This window comes from Oncorhynchus kisutch, unplaced genomic scaffold, assembly GCF_002021735.2.
Source record: "Oncorhynchus kisutch isolate 150728-3 unplaced genomic scaffold, Okis_V2 Okis07a-Okis12b_hom, whole genome shotgun sequence".
NCBI lineage: Eukaryota > Metazoa > Chordata > Actinopteri > Salmoniformes > Salmonidae > Oncorhynchus > Oncorhynchus kisutch.
In genome coordinates this window covers 14,233,831-14,256,033 of record NW_022261984.1, presented here as the reverse complement: position 1 = coordinate 14,256,033, position 22,203 = coordinate 14,233,831, and the positions used below count along the sequence as shown (strand labels likewise).

Genomic DNA, 22,203 nt, shown 5'->3' with positions numbered 1-22,203 from the left:
GCCACGGCACAACCCAAGGGGGGGGGCGCCAACCCAGACAGGATGACCACAACAGTGAATCAACCCACTCAGGTGACGCACCCCCTCCAGGGACGGCATGAGAGAGCCCCAGCAAGCCAGTGACTCAGCCCCTGGTGGTTAGAGCGTAGAGGCGGCAGGGTGGCCTAGTGGTTAGAGCGTAGAGGCGGCAGGGTGGCCTAGTGGTTAGAGCGTAGAGGCGGCAGGGTGGCCTAGTGGTTAGAGCGTAGAGGCGGCAGGGTGGCCTAGTGGTTAGAGCGTAGAGGCGGCAGGGTGGCCTAGTGGTTAGAGCGTAGAGGCGGCAGGGCTGGACTAGTAACCGGAAGGTTGCAAGTTCAAACCCCCGAGCTGATAAGGTACAAATCTGTCATTCTGTCCCTGAACAGGCAGTTAACCCACTGTTCCTAGGCCGTCATTGAAAACAAGAATTTGTTCTTAACTGACTTGCCTAGTAAAATAAAGGTGAAAAAAATAATAATAATAGATTTAAAAAAATCGTTATATATATGAGTTGATTGATTTGTATTGAAACATATTTGAAACGGAGAATTGATTGAAGGAAGGATATGAGTCAAGCTGACACAGGCCCAACAGTTGACCTCTGACCTACGACTTTCAAAGAATGCAAACTCCATGAGAATGATGACCTCAATAAAAGAGTTGTGGATGAGTTATTATTTTTTTGTCCTGCTGTGTTGGATGAGTGTCTCTTCACGTGTTCCTTCTCTCCCTGTCGGTTCTTCAGGCCCAGATGAAGCTGAAACATGCCCAGCAGGAGTTGAAGGCCAAGCAAACGGAGGTGAAGAAGATGGACTCTGGTTACAAGAAAGACCAGGAGGCCTTCAACACTGTCAAGAAGAACAAGGAGAAACTAGAGGCTGATATGGGGAAACTACAGTACCAAGGTAGAGGAGGAGGAACTAGAGGCTGATATGGGGAAACTACAGTACCAAGGTAGAGGAGGAACTAGAGGCTGATATGGGGAAACTACAGTACCAAGGTAGAGGAGGAGGAGGAACTAGAGGCTGATATGGGGAAACTACAGTACCAAGGTAGAGGAGGAACTAGAGGCTGATATGGGGAAACTACAGTACCAAGGTAGAGGAGGAGGAACTAGAGGCTGATATGGAGAAACTACAGTACCAAGGTAGAGGAGGAGGAGGAGGAACTAGAGGCTGATATGGAGAAACTACAGTACCAAGGTAGAGGAGGAGGAGGAGGAGGAGGAACTAGAGGCTGATATGGGGAAACTACAGTACCAAGGTAGAGGAGGAGGAACTAGAGGCTGATATGGGGAAACTACAGTACCAAGGTAGAGGAGGAGGAACTAGAGGCTGATATGGGGAAACTACAGTACCAAGGTAGAGGAGGAGGAGGAACTAGAGGCTGATATGGAGAAACTACAGTACCAAGGTAGAGGAGGAGGAGGAACTAGAGGCTGATATGGGGAAACTACAGTACCAAGGTAGAGGAGGAGGAGGAACTAGAGGCTGATATGGGGAAACTACAGTACCAAGGTAGAGGAGAAGGAACTAGAGGCTGATATGGGGAAACTACAGTACCAAGGTGGAGGAGGAGGAGGAGGAGGAGGAGGAACTAGAGGCTGATATGGAGAAACTACAGTACCAAGGTAGAGGAGGAACTAGAGGCTGATATGGGGAAACTACAGTACCAAGGTGGAGGAGGAGGAGGAGGAGGAACTAGAGGCTGATATGGAGAAACTACAGTACCAAGGTAGAGGAGGAACTAGAGGCTGATATGGGGAAACTACAGTACCAAGGTAGAGGAGGAGGAGGAACTAGAGGCTGATATGGGGAAACTACAGTACCAAGGTAGAGGAGGAACTAGAGGCTGATATGGGGAAACTACAGTACCAAGGTAGAGGAGGAACTAGAGGCTGATATGGGGAAACTACAGTACCAAGGTGGAGGAGGAGGAGGAGGAGGAGGAACTAGAGGCTGATATGGAGAAACTACAGTACCAAGGTAGAGGAGGAACTAGAGGCTGATATGGGGAAACTACAGTACCAAGGTAGAGGAGGAGGAGGAACTAGAGGCTGATATGGGGAAACTACAGTACCAAGGTAGAGGAGGAACTAGAGGCTGATATGGGGAAACTACAGTACCAAGGTAGAGGAGGAGGAGGAGGAGGGACTAGAGGCTGATATGGAGAAACTACAGTACCAAGGTAGAGGAGGAGGAGGAGGAACTAGAGGCTGATATGGGGAAACTACAGTACCAAGGTAGAGGAGGAACTAGAGGCTGATATGGGGAAACTACAGTACCAAGGTAGAGGAGGAGGAGGAACTAGAGGCTGATATGGAGAAACTACAGTACCAAGGTAGAGGAGGAACTAGAGGCTGATATGGGGAAACTACAGTACCAAGGTAGAGGAGGAGGAGGAGGAGGAGGAGCTAGAGGCTGATATGGGGAAACTACAGTACCAAGGTAGAGGAGGAGGAGGAGGAGGAACTAGAGGCTGATATGGGGAAACTACAGTACCAAGGTAGAGGAGGAACTAGAGGCTGATATGGGGAAACTACAGTACCAAGGTAGAGGAGGAACTAGAGGCTGATATGGGGAAACTACAGTACCAAGGTAGAGGAGGAACTAGAGGCTGATATGGGGAAACTACAGTACCAAGGTAGAGGAGGAACTAGAGGCTGATATGGGGAAACTACAGTACCAAGGTAGAGGAGGAGGAGGAGGAGGAACTAGAGGCTGATATGGGGAAACTACAGTACCAAGGTAGAGGAGGAACTAGAGGCTGATATGGGGAAACTACAGTACCAAGGTAGAGGAGGAGGAGGAGGAGGAACTAGAGGCTGATATGGGGAAACTACAGTACCAAGGTAGAGGAGGAACTAGAGGCTGATATGGAGAAACTACAGTACCAAGGTAGAGGAGGAGGAGGAGGAACTAGAGGCTGATATGGGGAAACTACAGTACCAAGGTAGAGGAGGAGGAGGAACTAGAGGCTGATATGGGGAAACTACAGTACCAAGGTAGAGGAGGAGGAGGAGGAACTAGAGGCTGATATGGGGAAACTACAGTACCAAGGTAGAGGAGGAGGAGGAACTAGAGGCTGATATGGGGAAACTACAGTACCAAGGTAGAGGAGGAGGAGGAACTAGAGGCTGATATGGAGAAACTACAGTACCAAGGTAGAGGAGGAGGGGGAACTAGAGGCTGATATGGGGAAACTACAGTACCAAGGTAGAGGAGGAGGAACTAGAGGCTGATATGGAGAAACTACAGTACCAAGGTAGAGGAGGAGGAGGAGGAGGAACTAGAGGCTGATATGGGGAAACTACAGTACCAAGGTGGAGGAGGAGGAGGAACTAGAGGCTGATATGGAGAAACTACAGTACCAAGGTAGAGGAGGAACTAGAGGCTGATATGGAGAAACTACAGTACCAAGGTAGAGGAGGAGGAGGAACTAGAGGCTGATATGGGGAAACTACAGTACCAAGGTAGAGGAGGAACTAGAGGCTGATATGGGGAAACTACAGTACCAAGGTAGAGGAGGAGGAGGAACTAGAGGCTGATATGGGGAAACTACAGTACCAAGGTAGAGGAGGAGGAGGAACTAGAGGCTGATATGGGGAAACTACAGTACCAAGGTAGAGGAGGAGGAACTAGAGGCTGATATGGGGAAACTACAGTACCAAGGTAGAGGAGGAGGAGGAACTAGAGGCTGATATGGAGAAACTACAGTACCAAGGTGGAGGAGGAGGAGGAACTAGAGGCTGATATGGGGAAACTACAGTACCAAGGTAGAGGAGGAGGAGGAACTAGAGGCTGATATGGGGAAACTACAGTACCAAGGTAGAGGAGGAGGAGGAGGAGGAACTAGAGGCTGATATGGGGAAACTACAGTACCAAGGTAGAGGAGGAGGAGGAACTAGAGGCTGATATGGGGAAACTACAGTACCAAGGTGGAGGAGGAGGAGGAACTAGAGGCTGATATGGAGAAACTACAGTACCAAGGTGGAGGAGGAGGAGGAACTAGAGGCTGATATGGAGAAACTACAGTACCAAGGTAGAGGAGGAACTAGAGGCTGATATGGAGAAACTACAGTACCAAGGTAGAGGAGGAGGAACTAGAGGCTGATATGGGGAAACTACAGTACCAAGGTAGAGGAGGAGGAGGAGGAGGAACTAGAGGCTGATATGGGGAAACTACAGTACCAAGGTGGAGGAGGAGGAGGAACTAGAGGCTGATATGGAGAAACTACAGTACCAAGGTAGAGGAGGAGGAGGAACTAGAGGCTGATATGGGGAAACTACAGTACCAAGGTAGAGGAGGAACTAGAGGCTGATATGGGGAAACTACAGTACCAAGGTAGAGGAGGAGGAACTAGAGGCTGATATGGAGAAACTACAGTACCAAGGTAGAGGAGGAGGAGGAACTAGAGGCTGATATGGAGAAACTACAGTACCAAGGTAGAGGAGGAACTAGAGGCTGATATGGGGAAACTACAGTACCAAGGTAGAGGAGGAGGAACTAGAGGCTGATATGGAGAAACTACAGTACCAAGGTAGAGGAGGAGGAGGAACTAGAGGCTGATATGGAGAAACTACAGTACCAAGGTAGAGGAGGAACTAGAGGCTGATATGGAGAAACTACAGTACCAAGGTAGAGGAGGAGGAACCAGAGGCTGATATGGAGAAACTACAGTACCAAGGTAGAGGAGGAACTAGAGGCTGATATGGAGAAACTACAGTACCAAGGTAGAGGAGGAGGAGGAACTAGAGGCTGATATGGGGAAACTACAGTACCAAGGTAGAGGAGGAACTAGAGGCTGATATGGGGAAACTACAGTACCAAGGTAGAGGAGGAGGAGGAGGAGGAACTAGAGGCTGATATGGAGAAACTACAGTACCAAGGTAGAGGAGGAGGAGGAACTAGAGGCTGATATGGAGAAACTACAGTACCAAGGTAGAGGAGGAGGAGGAACTAGAGGCTGATATGGGGAAACTACAGTACCAAGGTAGAGGAGGAACTAGAGGCTGATATGGGGAAACTACAGTACCAAGGTAGAGGAGGAGGAACTAGAGGCTGATATGGAGAAACTACAGTACCAAGGTAGAGGAGGAGGAGGAACTAGAGGCTGATATGGAGAAACTACAGTACCAAGGTAGAGGAGGAGGAACTAGAGGCTGATATGGTGAAACTACAGTACCAAGGTAGAGGAGGAACTAGAGGCTGATATGGAGAAACTACAGTACCAAGGTAGAGGAGGAGGAGGAACTAGAGGCTGATATGGGGAAACTACAGTACCAAGGTAGAGGAGGAGGAGGAGGAGGAGGAACTAGAGGCTGATATGGGGAAACTACAGTACCAAGGTAGAGGAGGAGGAGGAACTAGAGGCTGATATGGAGAAACTACAGTACCAAGGTAGAGGAGGAACTAGAGGCTGATATGGGGAAACTACAGTACCAAGGTAGAGGAGGAGGAACTAGAGGCTGATATGGAGAAACTACAGTACCAAGGTAGAGGAGGAGGAGGAACTAGAGGCTGATATGGGGAAACTACAGTACCAAGGTAGAGGAGGAGGAGGAACTAGAGGCTGATATGGAGAAACTACAGTACCAAGGTAGAGGAGGAGGAGGAACTAGAGGCTGATATGGGGAAACTACAGTACCAAGGTAGAGGAGGAGGAGGAACTAGAGGCTGATATGGGGAAACTACAGTACCAAGGTAGAGGAGGAGGAGGAACTAGAGGCTGATATGGGGAAACTACAGTACCAAGGTAGAGGAGGAGGAGGAACTAGAGGCTGATATGGGGAAACTACAGTACCAAGGTAGAGGAGGAGGAGGAACTAGAGGCTGATATGGGGAAACTACAGTACCAAGGTAGAGGAGGAACTAGAGGCTGATATGGGGAAACTACAGTACCAAGGTAGAGGAGGAGGAACTAGAGGCTGATATGGGGAAACTACAGTACCAAGGTAGAGGAGGAGGAGGAACTAGAGGCTGATATGGGGAAACTACAGTACCAAGGTAGAGGAGGAACTAGAGGCTGATATGGGGAAACTACAGTACCAAGGTAGAGGAGGAGGAACTAGAGGCTGATATGGGGAAACTACAGTACCAAGGTAGAGGAGGAACTAGAGGCTGATATGGGGAAACTACAGTACCAAGGTAGAGGAGGAGGAGGACCTAGAGGCTGATATGGGGAAACTACAGTACCAAGGTAGAGGAGGAACTAGAGGCTGATATGGGGAAACTACAGTACCAAGGTAGAGGAGGAGGAGGAGGAGGAACTAGAGGCTGATATGGGGAAACTACAGTACCAAGGTAGAGGAGGAACTAGAGGCTGATATGGGGAAACTACAGTACCAAGGTAGAGGAGGAGGAGGAACTAGAGGCTGATATGGAGAAACTACAGTACCAAGGTAGAGGAGGAGGAGGAACTAGAGGCTGATATGGGGAAACTACAGTACCAAGGTTAGAGGAGGAGGAGGAGGAGGAACTAGAGGCTGATATGGAGAAACTACAGTACCAAGGTAGAGGAGGAGGAGGAACTAGAGGCTGATATGGGGAAACTACAGTACCAAGGTAGAGGAGGAGGAGGAACTAGAGGCTGATATGGGGAAACTACAGTACCAAGGTAGAGGAGGAGGAGGAACTAGAGGCTGATATGGGGAAACTACAGTACCAAGGTAGAGGAGGAGGAGGAGGAACTAGAGGCTGATATGGGGAAACTACAGTACCAAGGTAGAGGAGGAGGAGGAACTAGAGGCTGATATGGAGAAACTACAGTACCAAGGTAGAGGAGGAACTAGAGGCTGATATGGGGAAACTACAGTACCAAGGTAGAGGAGAAGGAACTAGAGGCTGATATGGGGAAACTACAGTACCAAGGTAGAGGAGGAGGAGGAACTAGAGGCTGATATGGGGAAACTACAGTACCAAGGTAGAGGAGAAGGAACTAGAGGCTGATATGGGGAAACTACAGTACCAAGGTAGAGGAGGAGGAGGAGGAACTAGAGGCTGATATGGGGAAACTACAGTACCAAGGTAGAGGAGGAACTAGAGGCTGATATGGGGAAACTACAGTACCAAGGTGGAGGAGGAGGAGGAGGAGGAACTAGAGGCTGATATGGAGAAACTACAGTACCAAGGTAGAGGAGGAGGAGGAACTAGAGGCTGATATGGAGAAACTACAGTACCAAGGTAGAGGAGGAACTAGAGGCTGATATGGAGAAACTACAGTACCAAGGTAGAGGAGGAGGAGGAACTAGAGGCTGATATGGAGAAACTACAGTACCAAGGTAGAGGAGGAGGAGGAGGAGGAGGAACTAGAGGCTGATATGGGGAAACTACAGTACCAAGGTAGAGGAGAAGGAACTAGAGGCTGATATGGGGAAACTACAGTACCAAGGTAGAGGAGGAGGAACTAGAGGCTGATATGGGGAAACTACAGTACCAAGGTAGAGGAGGAGGAGGAGGAACTAGAGGCTGATATGGGGAAACTACAGTACCAAGGTAGAGGAGGAACTAGAGGCTGATATGGGGAAACTACAGTACCAAGGTGGAGGAGGAGGAGGAGGAGGAACTAGAGGCTGATATGGAGAAACTACAGTACCAAGGTAGAGGAGGAACTAGAGGCTGATATGGAGAAACTACAGTACCAAGGTAGAGGAGGAGGAACTAGAGGCTGATATGGGGAAACTACAGTACCAAGGTAGAGGAGGAGGAGGAACTAGAGGCTGATATGGAGAAACTACAGTACCAAGGTAGAGGAGGAACTAGAGGCTGATATGGAGAAACTACAGTACCAAGGTAGAGGAGGAGGAACTAGAGGCTGATATGGGGAAACTACAGTACCAAGGTAGAGGAGGAGGAGGAACTAGAGGCTGATATGGAGAAACTACAGTACCAAGGTAGAGGAGGAACTAGAGGCTGATATGGGGAAACTACAGTACCAAGGTAGAGGAGGAGGAACTAGAGGCTGATATGGAGAAACTACAGTACCAAGGTAGAGGAGGAGGAACTAGAGGCTGATATGGGGAAACTACAGTACCAAGGTAGAGGAGGAGGAACTAGAGGCTGATATGGGGAAACTACAGTACCAAGGTAGAGGAGGAGGAGGAGGAGGAACTAGAGGCTGATATGGAGAAACTACAGTACCAAGGTAGAGGAGGAGGAGGAACTAGAGGCTGATATGGGGAAACTACAGTACCAAGGTAGAGGAGGAGGAACTAGAGGCTGATATGGGGAAACTACAGTACCAAGGTAGAGGAGGAGGAGGAACTAGAGGCTGATATGGAGAAACTACAGTACCAAGGTAGAGGAGGAACTAGAGGCTGATATGGGGAAACTACAGTACCAAGGTAGAGGAGGAGGAGGAACTAGAGGCTGATATGGGGAAACTACAGTACCAAGGTAGAGGAGGAACTAGAGGCTGATATGGGGAAACTACAGTACCAAGGTAGAGGAGGAGGAGGAACTAGAGGCTGATATGGGGAAACTACAGTACCAAGGTAGAGGAGGAGGAACTAGAGGCTGATATGGGGAAACTACAGTACCAAGGTAGAGGAGGAACTAGAGGCTGATATGGAGAAACTACAGTACCAAGGTAGAGGAGGAGGAGGAACTAGAGGCTGATATGGGGAAACTACAGTACCAAGGTAGAGGAGGAGGAACTAGAGGCTGATATGGGGAAACTACAGTACCAAGGTAGAGGAGGAACTAGAGGCTGATATGGGGAAACTACAGTACCAAGGTAGAGGAGGAACTAGAGGCTGATATGGGGAAACTACAGTACCAAGGTAGAGGAGGAACTAGAGGCTGATATGGGGAAACTACAGTACCAAGGTAGAGGAGGAACTAGAGGCTGATATGGGGAAACTACAGTACCAAGGTAGAGGAGGAGGAGGAACTAGAGGCTGATATGGGGAAACTACAGTACCAAGGTAGAGGGAGGAACTAGAGGCTGATATGGGGAAACTACAGTACCAAGGTAGAGGAGGAGGAACTAGAGGCTGATATGGAGAAACTACAGTACCAAGGTAGAGGAGGAGGAACTAGAGGCTGATATGGAGAAACTACAGTACCAAGGTAGAGGAGGAACTAGAGGCTGATATGGGGAAACTACAGTACCAAGGTAGAGGAGGAGGAACTAGAGGCTGATATGGAGAAACTACAGTACCAAGGTAGAGGAGGAACTAGAGGCTGATATGGAGAAACTACAGTACCAAGGTAGAGGAGGAACTAGAGGCTGATATGGAGAAACTACAGTACCAAGGTAGAGGAGGAGGAGGAGGAGGAACTAGAGGCTGATATGGGGAAACTACAGTACCAAGGTAGAGGAGGAGGAGGAGGAGGAGGAACTAGAGGCTGATATGGGGAAACTACAGTACCAAGGAGGAGGAGGAGGAGGAGGAACTAGAGGCTGATATGGGGAAACTACAGTACCAAGGTAGAGGAGGAGGAGGAACTAGAGGCTGATATGGAGAAACTACAGTACCAAGGTAGAGGAGGAACTAGAGGCTGATATGGGGAAACTACAGTACCAAGGTAGAGGAGGAGGAGGAACTAGAGGCTGATATGGAGAAACTACAGTACCAAGGTAGAGGAGGAACTAGAGGCTGATATGGGGAAACTACAGTACCAAGGTAGAGGAGGAGGAGGAGGAGGAACTAGAGGCTGATATGGGGAAACTACAGTACCAAGGTAGAGGAGGAACTAGAGGCTGATATGGGGAAACTACAGTACCAAGGTAGAGGAGGAGGAGGAGGAGGAACTAGAGGCTGATATGGAGAAACTACAGTACCAAGGTAGAGGAGGAGGAACTAGAGGCTGATATGGAGAAACTACAGTACCAAGGTAGATGAGGAGGGAGGCTGGTGTTGACGTCTGATGTGTTGTTTATCAGATGGGAAGGAGGAGGGTCTTCTGGACAGGAAGAGACAGCTGAACCGTGAGGTCACCACCCTCAGAAATACCTACGAGAGTCTGATGTCCCGCTTCCCGAACCTACGCTTCGACTACAGGTACGCTGTGTGTGGGGTCACCCAGCTCAGAGAGACGACACCTCCGTGTGCTCCTCTCCTCCTGTGGCGTTCAACCTCCGTGTGCTCCTCTCCTCCCCTCCCCTGTGGCGTTCAACCTCCGTGTGCTCCTCTCCTCTCCTGTGGCTTTCAACCTCCGTGTGCTCCTCTCCTCTCCTCTCCTGTGGCTTTCAACCTCCGTGTGCTCCTCTCCTCTCCTGTGGCTTTCAACCTCCGTGTGCTCCTCTCCTCTCCTGTGGCGTTCAACCTCCGTGTGCTCCTCTCCTGTGGCTTTCAACCTCCGTGTGCAACTCTCCTGTGGCTTTCAACCTCCGTGTGCTCCTCTCCTCTCCTGTGGCTTTCAACCTCCGTGTGCACCTCTCCTGTGGCGTTCAACCTCCGTGTGCTCCTCTCCTGTGGCGTTCAACCTCCGTGTGCTCCTCTCCTGTGGCGTTCAACCTCCGTGTGCACCTCTCCTGTGGCGTTCAACCTCCGTGTGCTCCTCTCCTGTGGCTTTCAACCTCCGTGTGCACCTCTCCTGTGGCTTTCAACCTCCGTGTGCTCCTCTCCTCCCCTGTGGCTTTCAACCTCCGTGTGCTCCTCACCTCTCCTCTCCTCTCCTCCCCTGTGGCGTTCAACCTCCGTGTGCTCCTCTCCTCTCCTGTGGCGTTCAACCTCCGTGTGCTCCTCTCCTCTCCTGTGGCTTTCAACCTCCGTGTGCTCCTCTCCTGTGGCTTTCAACCTCCGTGTGCTCCTCTCCTGTGGCGTTCAACCTCCGTGTGCTCCTCTCCTGTGGCGTTCAACCTCCGTGTGCACCTCTCCTGTGGCGTTCAACCTCCGTGTGCTCCTCTCCTGTGGCTTTCAACCTCCGTGTGCTCCTCTCCTCCCCTGTGGCTTTCAACCTCCGTGTGCTCCTCACCTCTCCTCTCCTCTCCTCCCCTGTGGCGTTCAACCTCCGTGTGCTCCTCTCCTCTCCTGTGGCGTTCAACCTCCGTGTGCTCCTCTCCTCCCCTGTGGCGTTCAACCTCCGTGTGCTCCTCTCCTCTCCTGTGGCGTTCAACCTCCGTGTGCTCCTCTCCTCTCCTGTGGCGTTCAACCTCAGCACAAAAAAAACTTCCCCTTGCAAACTTGATTATTGATGTCATATTTACATGGGCGTCATTTAGCAGACTCTCTTATCCAGAGAGACTGACAGTAGGGAGTCATTTAGCAGACTCTCTTATCCAGAGAGACTTACAGTAGGGCGTCATTTAGCAGACTCTCTTATCCAGAGAGACTGACAGTAGGGAGTCATTTAGCAGACTCTCTTATCCAGAGAGACTGACAGTAGGGCGTCATTTAGCAGACTCTCTTATCCAGAGAGACTGACAGTAGGGCGTCATTTAGCAGACTCTCTTATCCAGAGAGACTGACAGTAGGGCGTCATTTAGCAGACTCTCTTATCCAGAGAGACTGACAGTAGTGAGTCATTTAGCAGACTCTCTTATCCAGAGAGACTGACAGTAGGGAGTCATTTAGCAGACTCTCTTATCCAGAGAGACTGACAGTAGGGCGTCATTTAGCAGACTCTCTTATCCAGAGAGACTGACAGTAGGGAGTCATTTAGCAGACTCTCTTATCCAGAGAGACTGACAGTAGGGAGTCATTTAGCAGACTCTCTTATCCAGAGAGACTGACAGTAGTGAGTCATTTAGCAGACTCTCTTATCCAGAGAGACTGACAGTAGGGAGTCATTTAGCAGACTCTCTTATCCAGAGAGACTGACAGTAGGGAGTCATTTAGCAGACTCTCTTATCCAGAGAGACTGACAGTAGGGCGTCATTTAGCAGACTCTCTTATCCAGAGAGACTGACAGTAGGGAGTCATTTAGCAGACTCTCTTATCCAGAGAGACTGACAGTAGGGAGTCATTTAGCAGACTCTCTTATCCAGAGAGACTGACAGTAGGGAGTCATTTAACAGACTCTCTTATCCAGAGAGACTGACAGTAGGGAGTCATTTAGCAGACTCTCTTATCCAGAGAGACTGACAGTAGTGAGTCATTTAGCAGACTCTCTTATCCAGAGAGACTGACAGTAGGGAGTCATTTAGCAGACTCTCTTATCCAGAGAGACTGACAGTAGGGAGTCATTTAGCAGACTCTCTTATCCAGAGAGACTGACAGTAGTGAGTCATTTAGCAGACTCTCTTATCCAGAGAGACTGACAGTAGTGAGTAATTTAGCAGACTCTCTTATCCAGAGAGACTGACAGTAGGGCGTCATTTAGCAGACTCTCTTATCCAGAGAGACTGACAGTAGGGAGTCATTTAGCAGACTCTCTTATCCAGAGAGACTGACAGTAGGGAGTCATTTAGCAGACTCTCTTATCCAGAGAGACTGACAGTAGGGAGTCATTTAGCAGACTCTCTTATCCAGAGAGACTGACAGTAGGGAGTCATTTAACAGACTCTCTTATCCAGAGAGACTGACAGTAGGGAGTCATTTAGCAGACTCTCTTATCCAGAGAGACTGACAGTAGGGAGTCATTTAGCAGACTCTCTTATCCAGAGAGACTGACAGTAGGGCGTCATTTAACAGACTCTCTTATCCAGAGAGACTGACAGTAGTGAGTCATTTAGCAGACTCTCTTATCCAGAGAGACTGACAGTAGGGAGTCATTTAGCAGACTCTCTTATCCAGAGAGACTGACAGTAGGGAGTCATTTAGCAGACTCTCTTATCCAGAGAGACTGACAGTAGGGAGTCATTTAACAGACTCTCTTATCCAGAGAGACTGACAGTAGTGAGTCATTTAGCAGACTCTCTTATCCAGAGAGACTGACAGTAGGGAGTCATTTAGCAGACTCTCTTATCCAGAGAGACTGACAGTAGTGAGTCATTTAGCAGACTCTCTTATCCAGAGAGACTGACAGTAGTGAGTAATTTAGCAGACTCTCTTATCCAGAGAGACTGACAGTAGGGCGTCATTTAGCAGACTCTCTTATCCAGAGAGACTGACAGTAGGGAGTCATTTAGCAGACTCTCTTATCCAGAGAGACTGACAGTAGGGAGTCATTTAGCAGACTCTCTTATCCAGAGAGACTGACAGTAGGGCGTCATTTAGCAGACTCTCTTATCCAGAGAGACTGACAGTAGGGAGTCATTTAGCAGACTCTCTTATCCAGAGAGACTGACAGTAGGGAGTCATTTAGCAGACTCTCTTATCCAGAGAGACTGACAGTAGGGAGTCATTTAGCAGACTCTCTTATCCAGAGAGACTGACAGTAGGGAGTCATTTAACAGACTCTCTTATCCAGAGAGACTGACAGTAGGGAGTCATTTAGCAGACTCTCTTATCCAGAGAGACTGACAGTAGGGAGTCATTTAGCAGACTCTCTTATCCAGAGAGACTGACAGTAGGGCGTCATTTAACAGACTCTCTTATCCAGAGAGACTGACAGTAGTGAGTCATTTAGCAGACTCTCTTATCCAGAGAGACTGACAGTAGGGAGTCATTTAGCAGACTCTCTTATCCAGAGAGACTGACAGTAGGGAGTCATTTAGCAGACTCTCTTATCCAGAGAGACTGACAGTAGGGAGTCATTTAACAGACTCTCTTATCCAGAGAGACTGACAGTAGTGAGTCATTTAGCAGACTCTCTTATCCAGAGAGACTGACAGTAGGGAGTCATTTAGCAGACTCTCTTATCCAGAGAGACTGACAGTAGGGAGTCATTTAGCAGACTCTCTTATCCAGAGAGACTGACAGTAGGGAGTCATTTAGCAGACTCTCTTATCCAGAGAGACTGACAGTAGGGAGTCATTTAACAGACTCTCTTATCCAGAGAGACTGACAGTAGTGAGTCATTTAGCAGACTCTCTTATCCAGAGAGACTGACAGTAGGGAGTCATTTAGCAGACTCTCTTATCCAGAGAGACTGACAGTAGGGAGTCATTTAGCAGACTCTCTTATCCAGAGAGACTGACAGTAGGGAGTCATTTAGCAGACTCTCTTATCCAGAGAGACTGACAGTAGTGAGTCATTTAGCAGACTCTCTTATCCAGAGAGACTGACAGTAGGGAGTCATTTAACAGACTCTTTTATCCAGAGAGATTGACAGTAGTGAGTCATTTAGCAGGGGCTCCTAACTAACCTGATAACAGTCAGTATCTCTGTCTCCCTCATAGTGTCTCCTAGCTAACCTGATAACAGTCAGTGTCTCTGTCTCTCTCAGTGTCTCCTAGCTAACCTGATAACAGTCAGTGTCTCTGTCTCCCTCATAGGGTCTCCTTGCTAACCTGATAACAGTCAGTGTCTCTGTCTCCCTCATAGTGTCTCCTAGCTAACCTGATAACAGTCAGTGTCTCTGTCTCCCTCATAGTGTCTCCTAGCTAACCTGATAACAGTCAGTATCTCTGTCTCCCTCATAGTGTCTCCTAGCTAACCTGATAACAGTCAGTATCTCTGTCTCCCTCATAGTGTCTCCTAGCTAACCTGATAACAGTCAGTATCTCTGTCTCCCTCATAGTGTCTCCTAGCTAACCTGATAAGTCAGTGTCTCTGTCTCCCTCATAGTGTCTCCTAGCTAACCTGATAACAGTCAGTGTCTCTGTCTCCCTCATAGTGTCTCCTAGCTAACCTGATAACAGTCAGTGTCTCTGTCTCCCTCATAGTGTCTCCTAGCTAACCTGATAACAGTCAGTGTCTCTGTCTCCCTCATAGTGTCTCCTAGCTAACCTGATAACAGTCAGTGTCTCTGTCTCCCTCATAGTGACCCAGAACGTGACTGGGACCGTAGCAGAGTTAAAGGGCTCCTAGCTAACCTGATAACAGTCAGTGATGTGTGCTACTCTACTGGACTGGAGGTGGTGGCTGGAGGGAAACTCTACAATGTTGTGGTGGACACTGAGGTTAGTGTGTTCTGACTGTTCCTGACACAACGTTCACTGCAGAACACTTTATATATCAGGGTCAACCGTTGCCATGCTTTCATTGGTAGAGAAGAAGAACTGTGTGTTTGCTACTGTCGTCATGATGATAGTTCTGTCCGGGAGCTGCTGTTCCTGGTTCTGTACTGGAATGTGAAAGGAGGAGGGGCTTAGCTCCCATAACACTGTCTCTCTCTTGCTGTCTGTCTCTCTCTTGCTGTCTGTCTCTCTCTCTCTCGCTGTCTGTCTCTCTCTTGCCGTCTGTCTCTCTCTCTTGCTGTCTGTCTCTTTCGCTGTCTCGCTCTCTGTTTCTCTCGCTCTCTGTTTCTCTCGCTCTCTGTTTCTCTCGCTCTCTGTTTCTCTCGCTCTCTGTTTCTCTCGCTCTCTGTTTCTCTCGCTCTCTGTTTCTCTCGCTCTCTGTTTCTCTCGCTCTCTGTCTCTCTGCTCTCTGTCTCTCTGCTCTCTGTCTCTCTCATTCTGTTTCTCTCGCTCTCTGTTTCTCTCGCTCTCTGTTTCTCTCGCTCTGTTTCTCTCGCTCTGTCTCTCTGTCTGTCTCTCTCTGTCTCTGTCTCTCTAGGTGACAGGTAAGAAGTTGTTGGAGAAAGGAGAGCTGAAGCGTAGATACACCATCATCCCCCTCAACAAGATCTCTGCCAGGACACTTAATGCCAGTGTGGTCAACACAGCCAAGAGTCTGGTGAGATACAACACTGTTAAGAGAATTAACTTCTCAGTGTTCATAAACCCAATTTGATTTGCTTACTCAGCCTGACACCCAGAATGTGTAGGAAACTGGTTGTACTGAATCAGACGGAGGCCCAGATACAATGGTCAGGAATGTTTATTTATGAGAGCTATCATTTCCCGGGTACATTGGTCTATACACTGCCTTGCGAAAGTATTCGGCCCCCTTGAACTTTGCGACCTTTTGCCACATTTCAGGCTTCAAACATAAAGATATAAAACTGTATTTTTTTGTGAAGAATCAACAACAAGTGGGACACAATCATGAAGTGGAACGACATTTATTGGATATTTCAAACTTTTTTAACAAATCAAAAACTGAAAAATTGGGCGTGCAAAATTATTCAGCCCCTTTACTTTCAGTGCAGCAAACTCTCTCCAGAAGTTCAGTGAGGATCTCTGAATGATCCAATGTTGACCTAAATGACTAATGATGATAAATACAATCCACCTGTGTGTAATCAAGTCTCCGTATAAATGCACCTGCACTGTGATAGTCTCAGAGGTCCGTTAAAAGCGCAGAGAGCATCATGAAGAACAAGGAACACACCAGGCAGGTCCGAGATACTGTTGTGAAGAAGTTTAAAGCCGGATTTGGATACAAAAAGATTTCCCAAGCTTTAAACATCCCAAGGAGCACTGTGCAAGCGATAATATTGAAATGGAAGGAGTATCAGACCACTGCAAATCTACCAAGACCTGGCCGTCCCTCTAAACTTTCAGCTCATACAAGGAGAAGACTGATCAGAGATGCAGCCAAGAGGCCCATGATCACTCTGGATGAACTGCAGAGATCTACAGCTGAGGTGGGAGACTCTGTCCATAGGACAAACAATCAGTCGTATATTGCACAATCTGGCCTTTATGGAAGAGTGGCAAGAAGAAAGCCATTTCTTAAAGATATCCATAAAAAGTGTCGTTTAAAGTTTGCCACAAGCCACCTGGGAGACACACCAAACATGTGGAAGAAGGTGCTCTGGTCAGATGAAACCAAAATTGAACTTTTTGGCAACAATGCAAAACGTTATGTTTGGTGAAAAAGCAACACAGCTCATCACCCCTGAACCAACCTTCCCCACTGTCAAACATGGTGGTGGCAGCATCATGGTTTGGGCCTGCTTTTCTTCAGCAGGGACAGGGAAGATGGTTAAAATTGATGGGAAGATGGATAGAGCCAAATACAGGACCATTCTGGAAGAAAACCTGATGGAGTCTGCAAAAGACCTGAGACTGGGACGGAGATTTGTCTTCCAATAAGACAATGATCCAAAACATAAAGCAACATCTACAATGGAATGGTTCAAAAATAAACATATCCAGGTGTTAGAATGGCCAAGTCAAAGTCCAGACCTGAATCCAATCGAGAATCTGTGGAAAGAACTGAAAACTGCTGTTCACAAATGCTCTCCATCCAACCTCACTGAGCTCGAGCTGTTTTGCAAGGAGGAATGGGAAAAAATGTCAGTCTCTTGATGTGCAAAACTGATAGAGACATACCCCAAGCGACTTACAGCTGTAATCGCAGCAAAAGGTGGCGCTACAAAGTATTAACTTAAGGGGGCTGAATAGTTTTGCACGCCCAATTTTTTCAGTTTTTGATTTGTTAAAAAAGTTTGAAATATCCAATAAATGTCATTCCACTTCATGATTGTGTCCCACTTGTTGTTGATTCTTCACAAACAATACAGTTTTATATCTTTATGTTTGAAGCCTGAAATGTGGCAAAAGGTCAAAAAGTTCAAGGGGGGCCGAATACTTTCGCAAGGCACTGTATACCTCACGTTTCGTCATAAATGTCCCTCCTCCTCTCAGATACAATGGCAACATAGTTCACAAGTCTTCTCCTACTCACAAATTGTCACCTGTTAAACAATCTACGACAAGCCCAAGGTCTCTCCCCTCCCTGGGTGGGGACAGGATGTCCTGTAAGGAACACAGCATTCCAGCCCGGTCTGACAAATTATCTACGACAAGCCCAAGGTCTCTCCCCTCCCTGGGTGGGGACAGGATGTCCTGTAAGGAACACAGCATTCCAGCCCGGTCTGACAAATTATCTACGACAAGCCCAAGGTCTCTCCCCTCCCTGGGTGGGGACAGGATGTCCTGTAAGGAACACAGCATTCTAGCCCGGTCTGACGATAACTTCATTCGTTTCTAACAAGGAACAGACGGTCCTTGTTCTAATTCTTGACTAAAACTACACACATTATATTCTGTATTATGATTATAATGAGATTCATACATCCATACAGTAACAGAGTAGTATTCTGTTAGTTAAAGTTCTACGTTAAATGTATATATAATTTAGTCATTATTCATTAAAAAAAATCCCATAAACACACTGAGCACAAACAGACCTACACACACCATACACCCTCACACATACCTTATGCCCTCTGTCACACACACACACACACAGACCGTACACCCTTACTCCACATGATATCTGCCATCCCTTCTCAATAACAACGTTGGTTGGTTACGAGCCCCTCTCTCTCTCTCCCTCTCTGTCTCTCTCCCTCTCTCTCTCTCCATCTGTAGGTTGGGGAGCAGAACGTCCATACAGCGCTGTCTCTGGTTGGCTATGAGGCAGACCTGAGGAAGGCCATGGAGTACGTGTTTGGTTCTACATTGGTGGGTGATACATTAGACAACGCCAAGCGAGTGGCCTTCGACAAGAGAGTCATGACCAAGACTGTTACTCTGGGAGGAGACGTCTTCGATCCTCAGGGGACGCTGAGTGGAGGTGAGACACAACGACTCTGATGAAGACCGTTTTCCTTCTCTATACATGTTCTCTCTCTACCATCGTCTCGTTCTGTTTCTCTTCCTATTCCTCTTTCTGTCTCCCCCCTCCGGTAACCTGTTCCCAGTCAGTCTGTGTTTCATGTCTCTCCCTCTAGGAGTCAGTCTGTGTTGTCATGTCTCTCTCCCTCTAGGAGTCAGTCAGTCTGTGTTGTCATGTGTCTCTCTCCCTCTAGGAGTCAGTCTGTGTTGTCGTGTCTCTCTCCCTCTAGGAGTCAGTCTGTGTCGTGTGTCTCTCTCCCTCTAGGAGTCAGTCTGTGTGCGTGTGTCTCTCTCCCTCTAGGAGTCAGTCTGTGTGTCGTGTGTCTCTCTCCCTCTAGGAGTCCAGTCTGTGTTGTCGTGTCTCTCTCCCCTCTAGGAGTCAGTCAGTCTGTGTGTCATGTCTCTCTCCCTCTAGGAGTCAGTCAGTCTGTGTGTCATGTCTCTCTCCCTCTAGGAGTCAGTCAGTCTGTGTTGTCATGTGTCTCTCTCCCTCTAGGAGTCAGTCAGTCTGTGTTGTCATGTGTCTCTCTCCTCTAGGAGTCAGTCAGTCTGTGTTGTCATGTGTCTCTCTCCCCTCTAGGAGTCAGTCTGTGTCGTGTGTCTCTCTCCCTCTAGGAGTCAGTCTGTGTGTCGTGTGTCTCTCTCCCTCTAGGAGTCAGTCTGTGTTGTCGTGTCTCTCTCCCTCTAGGAGTCAGTCAGTCTGTGTGTCATGTCTCTCTCCCTCTAGGAGTCAGTCAGTCTGTGTGTCATGTCTCTCTCCCTCTAGGAGTCAGTCCAGTCTGTGTTGTCATGTGTCCTCTCTCCCTCTAGGAGTCAGTCTGTGTTGTCATGTGTCTCTCTCCCTCTAGGAGTCAGTCTGTGTTGTCATGTGTCTCTCTCCCTCTAGGAGTCAGTCTGTGTTGTCGTGTGTCTCTCTCCCTCTAGGAGTCAGTCTGTGTTGTCGTGTGTCTCTCTCCCTCTAGGAGTCAGTCTGTGTGTCGTGTGTCTCTCTCCCTCTAGGAGTCAGTCTGTGTTGTCATGTGTCTCTCTCCCTCTAGGAGTCAGTCTGTGTTGTCATGTGTCTCTCTCCCTCTAGGAGTCAGTCTGTGTTGTCGTGTGTCTCTCTCCCTCTAGGAGTCAGTCTGTGTTGTCGTGTGTCTCTCTCCCTCTAGGAGTCAGTCTGTGTGTCGTGTGTCTCTCTCCCTCTAGGAGTCAGTCTGTGTTGTCATGTGTCTCTCTCCCTCTAGGAGTCAGTCTGTGTTGTCGTGTGTCTCTCTCCCTCTAGGAGTCAGTCTGTGTTGTCGTGTGTCTCTCTCCCTCTAGGAGTCAGTCTGTGTGTCATGTCTCTCTCCCTCTAGGAGTCAGTCTGTGTTGTTGTGTGTCTCTCTCCCTCTAGGAGTCAGTCAGTCAGTCTGTGTTGTCATGTGTCTCTCTCCCTCTAGAGTCAGTCTGTGTTGTCATGTGTCTCTCTCCCTCTAGGAGTCAGTCTGTGTTGTCGTGTGTCTCTCTCCCTCTAGGAGTCAGTCTGTGTTGTCGTGTGTCTCTCTCCCTCTAGGAGTCAGTCTGTGTTGTCGTGTGTCTCTCTCCCTCTAGGAGTCAGTCTGTGTTGTTGTGTGTTCCCCTCTAGGAAGTCAGTCGGTGTGGTGTCATGTCTCTCTCCCTCTAGCAGTCAGTCCAGTCTGTGTTGTCCTGTGTCTCTCTCCCTCTAGGAGTCAGTCTGTGTTGTCCTGTGTCTCTCTTCCCTCTAGGAGTCAGTCTGTGTTGTCATGTGTCCTCTCTCCCTCTAGAGTCAGTCAGTCTGTGTTTGTCATGTGTCTCTCTCCCTCTAGGAGTCAGTCAGTCTGTGTTGTCATGTGTCTCTCTCCCTCTAGGAGTCAGTCAGTCTGTGTTGTCATGTGTCTCTCTCCTCCTCTAGGAGTCAGTCAGTCTGTGTTGTCCAGTCTTACTGTGTGTATCTCTCCTTCCCTCCTCGGTAATGTGGTGATTATTCTCCATCTCCCTGTAGGAGCCCGTTCCCAGTCGGCCTCCGTGTTGTCCAGCCTCCAGGAGCTGAGAGAGGTTCAGGACAGTCTGTCATCCACGGAGACGGAGCTACAGGCCCTGGACAAACAACTGTCTGGTCTCAAGGGGACCGCTGAGAGTGGCTGTCCTGGAACATTTACTATGTAGCTGTAGGAGTTCAGCTAATTCAATATTTCTGAACATTTCTCTATATATTCCTTCTCTCGCCCCCATCCCTCCTCGCTCTACTACTTCTCCCTTTACCCTCTCTCTCTCTTCTCTCTCTCCTCTCCTCTCCCCTCCCTCTCCTCCTCTCTCCCCTCTCTCTCTCCCTCCTCTCCCCTCTCTCTCTCCCTCCTCTACCCCTCTCCTCTCCTCCTCTTCCTCTCTCCTCCCCTCCTCTACCTCTCTCCTCTCCCTCCTCTACCTCTCTCCTCTCCCTCCTCTCCCCTCTCTCTCTCTCCCTCCTCTACCCCTCTCCTCCTCTACCCCTCTCCTCTACCCTACCCTCTCTCTCTCTCCCTCCTCTACCCTCTCTCTCTCTCCCTCCTTACCCTCTCCCTCCTCTACCCTCTCCCTCCTCTACCCTCTCCCTCCTCTACCCTCTACCCTCTCCCTCCTCTACCCTCTACCCTCTCCCTCCTCTACCCTCTCCCTCCTCTACCCTCTCCCTCCTCTACCCTCCCTCCTCTACCCTCTCCTCCTCTACCCTTTACCCTCTCCCTCCTCTACCCTCTCCCTCCTCTACCCTCTCCCTCCTCTACCCTCTCCCTCCTCTACCCTCTCCCTCCTCTACCCTCTCCCTCCTCTACCCTCTCCCTCCTCTACCCTCTCTCCTCTACCCTTTACCCTCTCCCTCCTTTACCCTCTCCCTCCTCTACCCTTTACCCTCTCCCTCCTCTACCCTTTACCCTCTCCCTCCTCTACCCTTTACCCTCTCCCTCCTCTACCCTTTACCCTCTCCCTCCTCTACCCTTTACCCTCTCACTCCTCTACCCCTTTACCCTCTCACTCCTCTACCCTTTACCCTCTCACTCTCTACCTTTACCCTCTCACTCCTCTACCCTTTACCCTCTCACTCCTCTACCCTTTACCCTCTCACTCCTCTACCCTTTACCCTCTCCCTCCGCTACCCTTTACCCTCTCCCTCCTCTACCCTTTACCCTCTCCCTCCTCTACCCTTTACCCTCTCCCTCCTCTACCCTTTACCCTCTCCCTCCTCTACCCTTTACCCTCTCCTCCTCTACCCTCTACCCTCTCACTCCTCTACCCTTTACCCTTCACTCTCTACCTTTACCCTTTCCTCTCTACCTTTACCTCTCCTCCCCTACCCTCTCCCTCCTCTACCCTCTCCCTCCCCTACCCTCTCCCTCCTCTACCCTTTACCCTCTCCCTCCTCTACCCTCTCCCTCTCTACCCTCTCCCTCCTCTTCTACCCTCTCCCTCCTCTACCCCTTTACCTCTTACCTTTAACCCTCTCCCTCCTCTACCCTCTCCTCCTCTACCCTTTACCCTCTCCCTCCTCTACCCTCTCCCTCCTCTACCCTTTACCCTCTACCCTTTACCCTTTACCCTCTACCCTTTACCCTCTACCCTTTACCCTCTCCCTCCTCTACCCTCTCCCTCCTCTACCTTTACCTCTCCCTCCCCTACCCTCTCCTCCTCTCTACCCTCTCCCTCCTCTACCCTTTACCCTCTCCCTCCTCTACCCTCTCCCTCCTCTACCCTTTACCCTCTCCCTCCTCTACCCCTCCCCTCCTCTACCC

At 49.1% G+C, this 22,203-nt stretch overlaps 1 protein-coding gene across 1 annotated transcript in view; it reads left to right on the top strand.

The window, feature by feature from the left end:
• LOC109886848 (structural maintenance of chromosomes protein 2) overlaps positions 1-20,605 on the top strand; it is a 33,365-nt gene extending 12,760 nt beyond the window's left edge. The window contains exons 11-16 of the mRNA XM_031814605.1: positions 764-923; positions 9,905-10,022; positions 14,770-14,908; positions 15,504-15,623; positions 18,212-18,416; positions 20,442-20,605. Of these exons, the coding sequence (XP_031670465.1) occupies positions 764-923; positions 9,905-10,022; positions 14,770-14,908; positions 15,504-15,623; positions 18,212-18,416; positions 20,442-20,605 (906 nt within the window). The remainder of the gene's footprint in view (positions 1-763; positions 924-9,904; positions 10,023-14,769; positions 14,909-15,503; positions 15,624-18,211; positions 18,417-20,441) is intronic.
• The last annotated feature ends 1,598 nt before the right edge of the window (positions 20,606-22,203 follow it).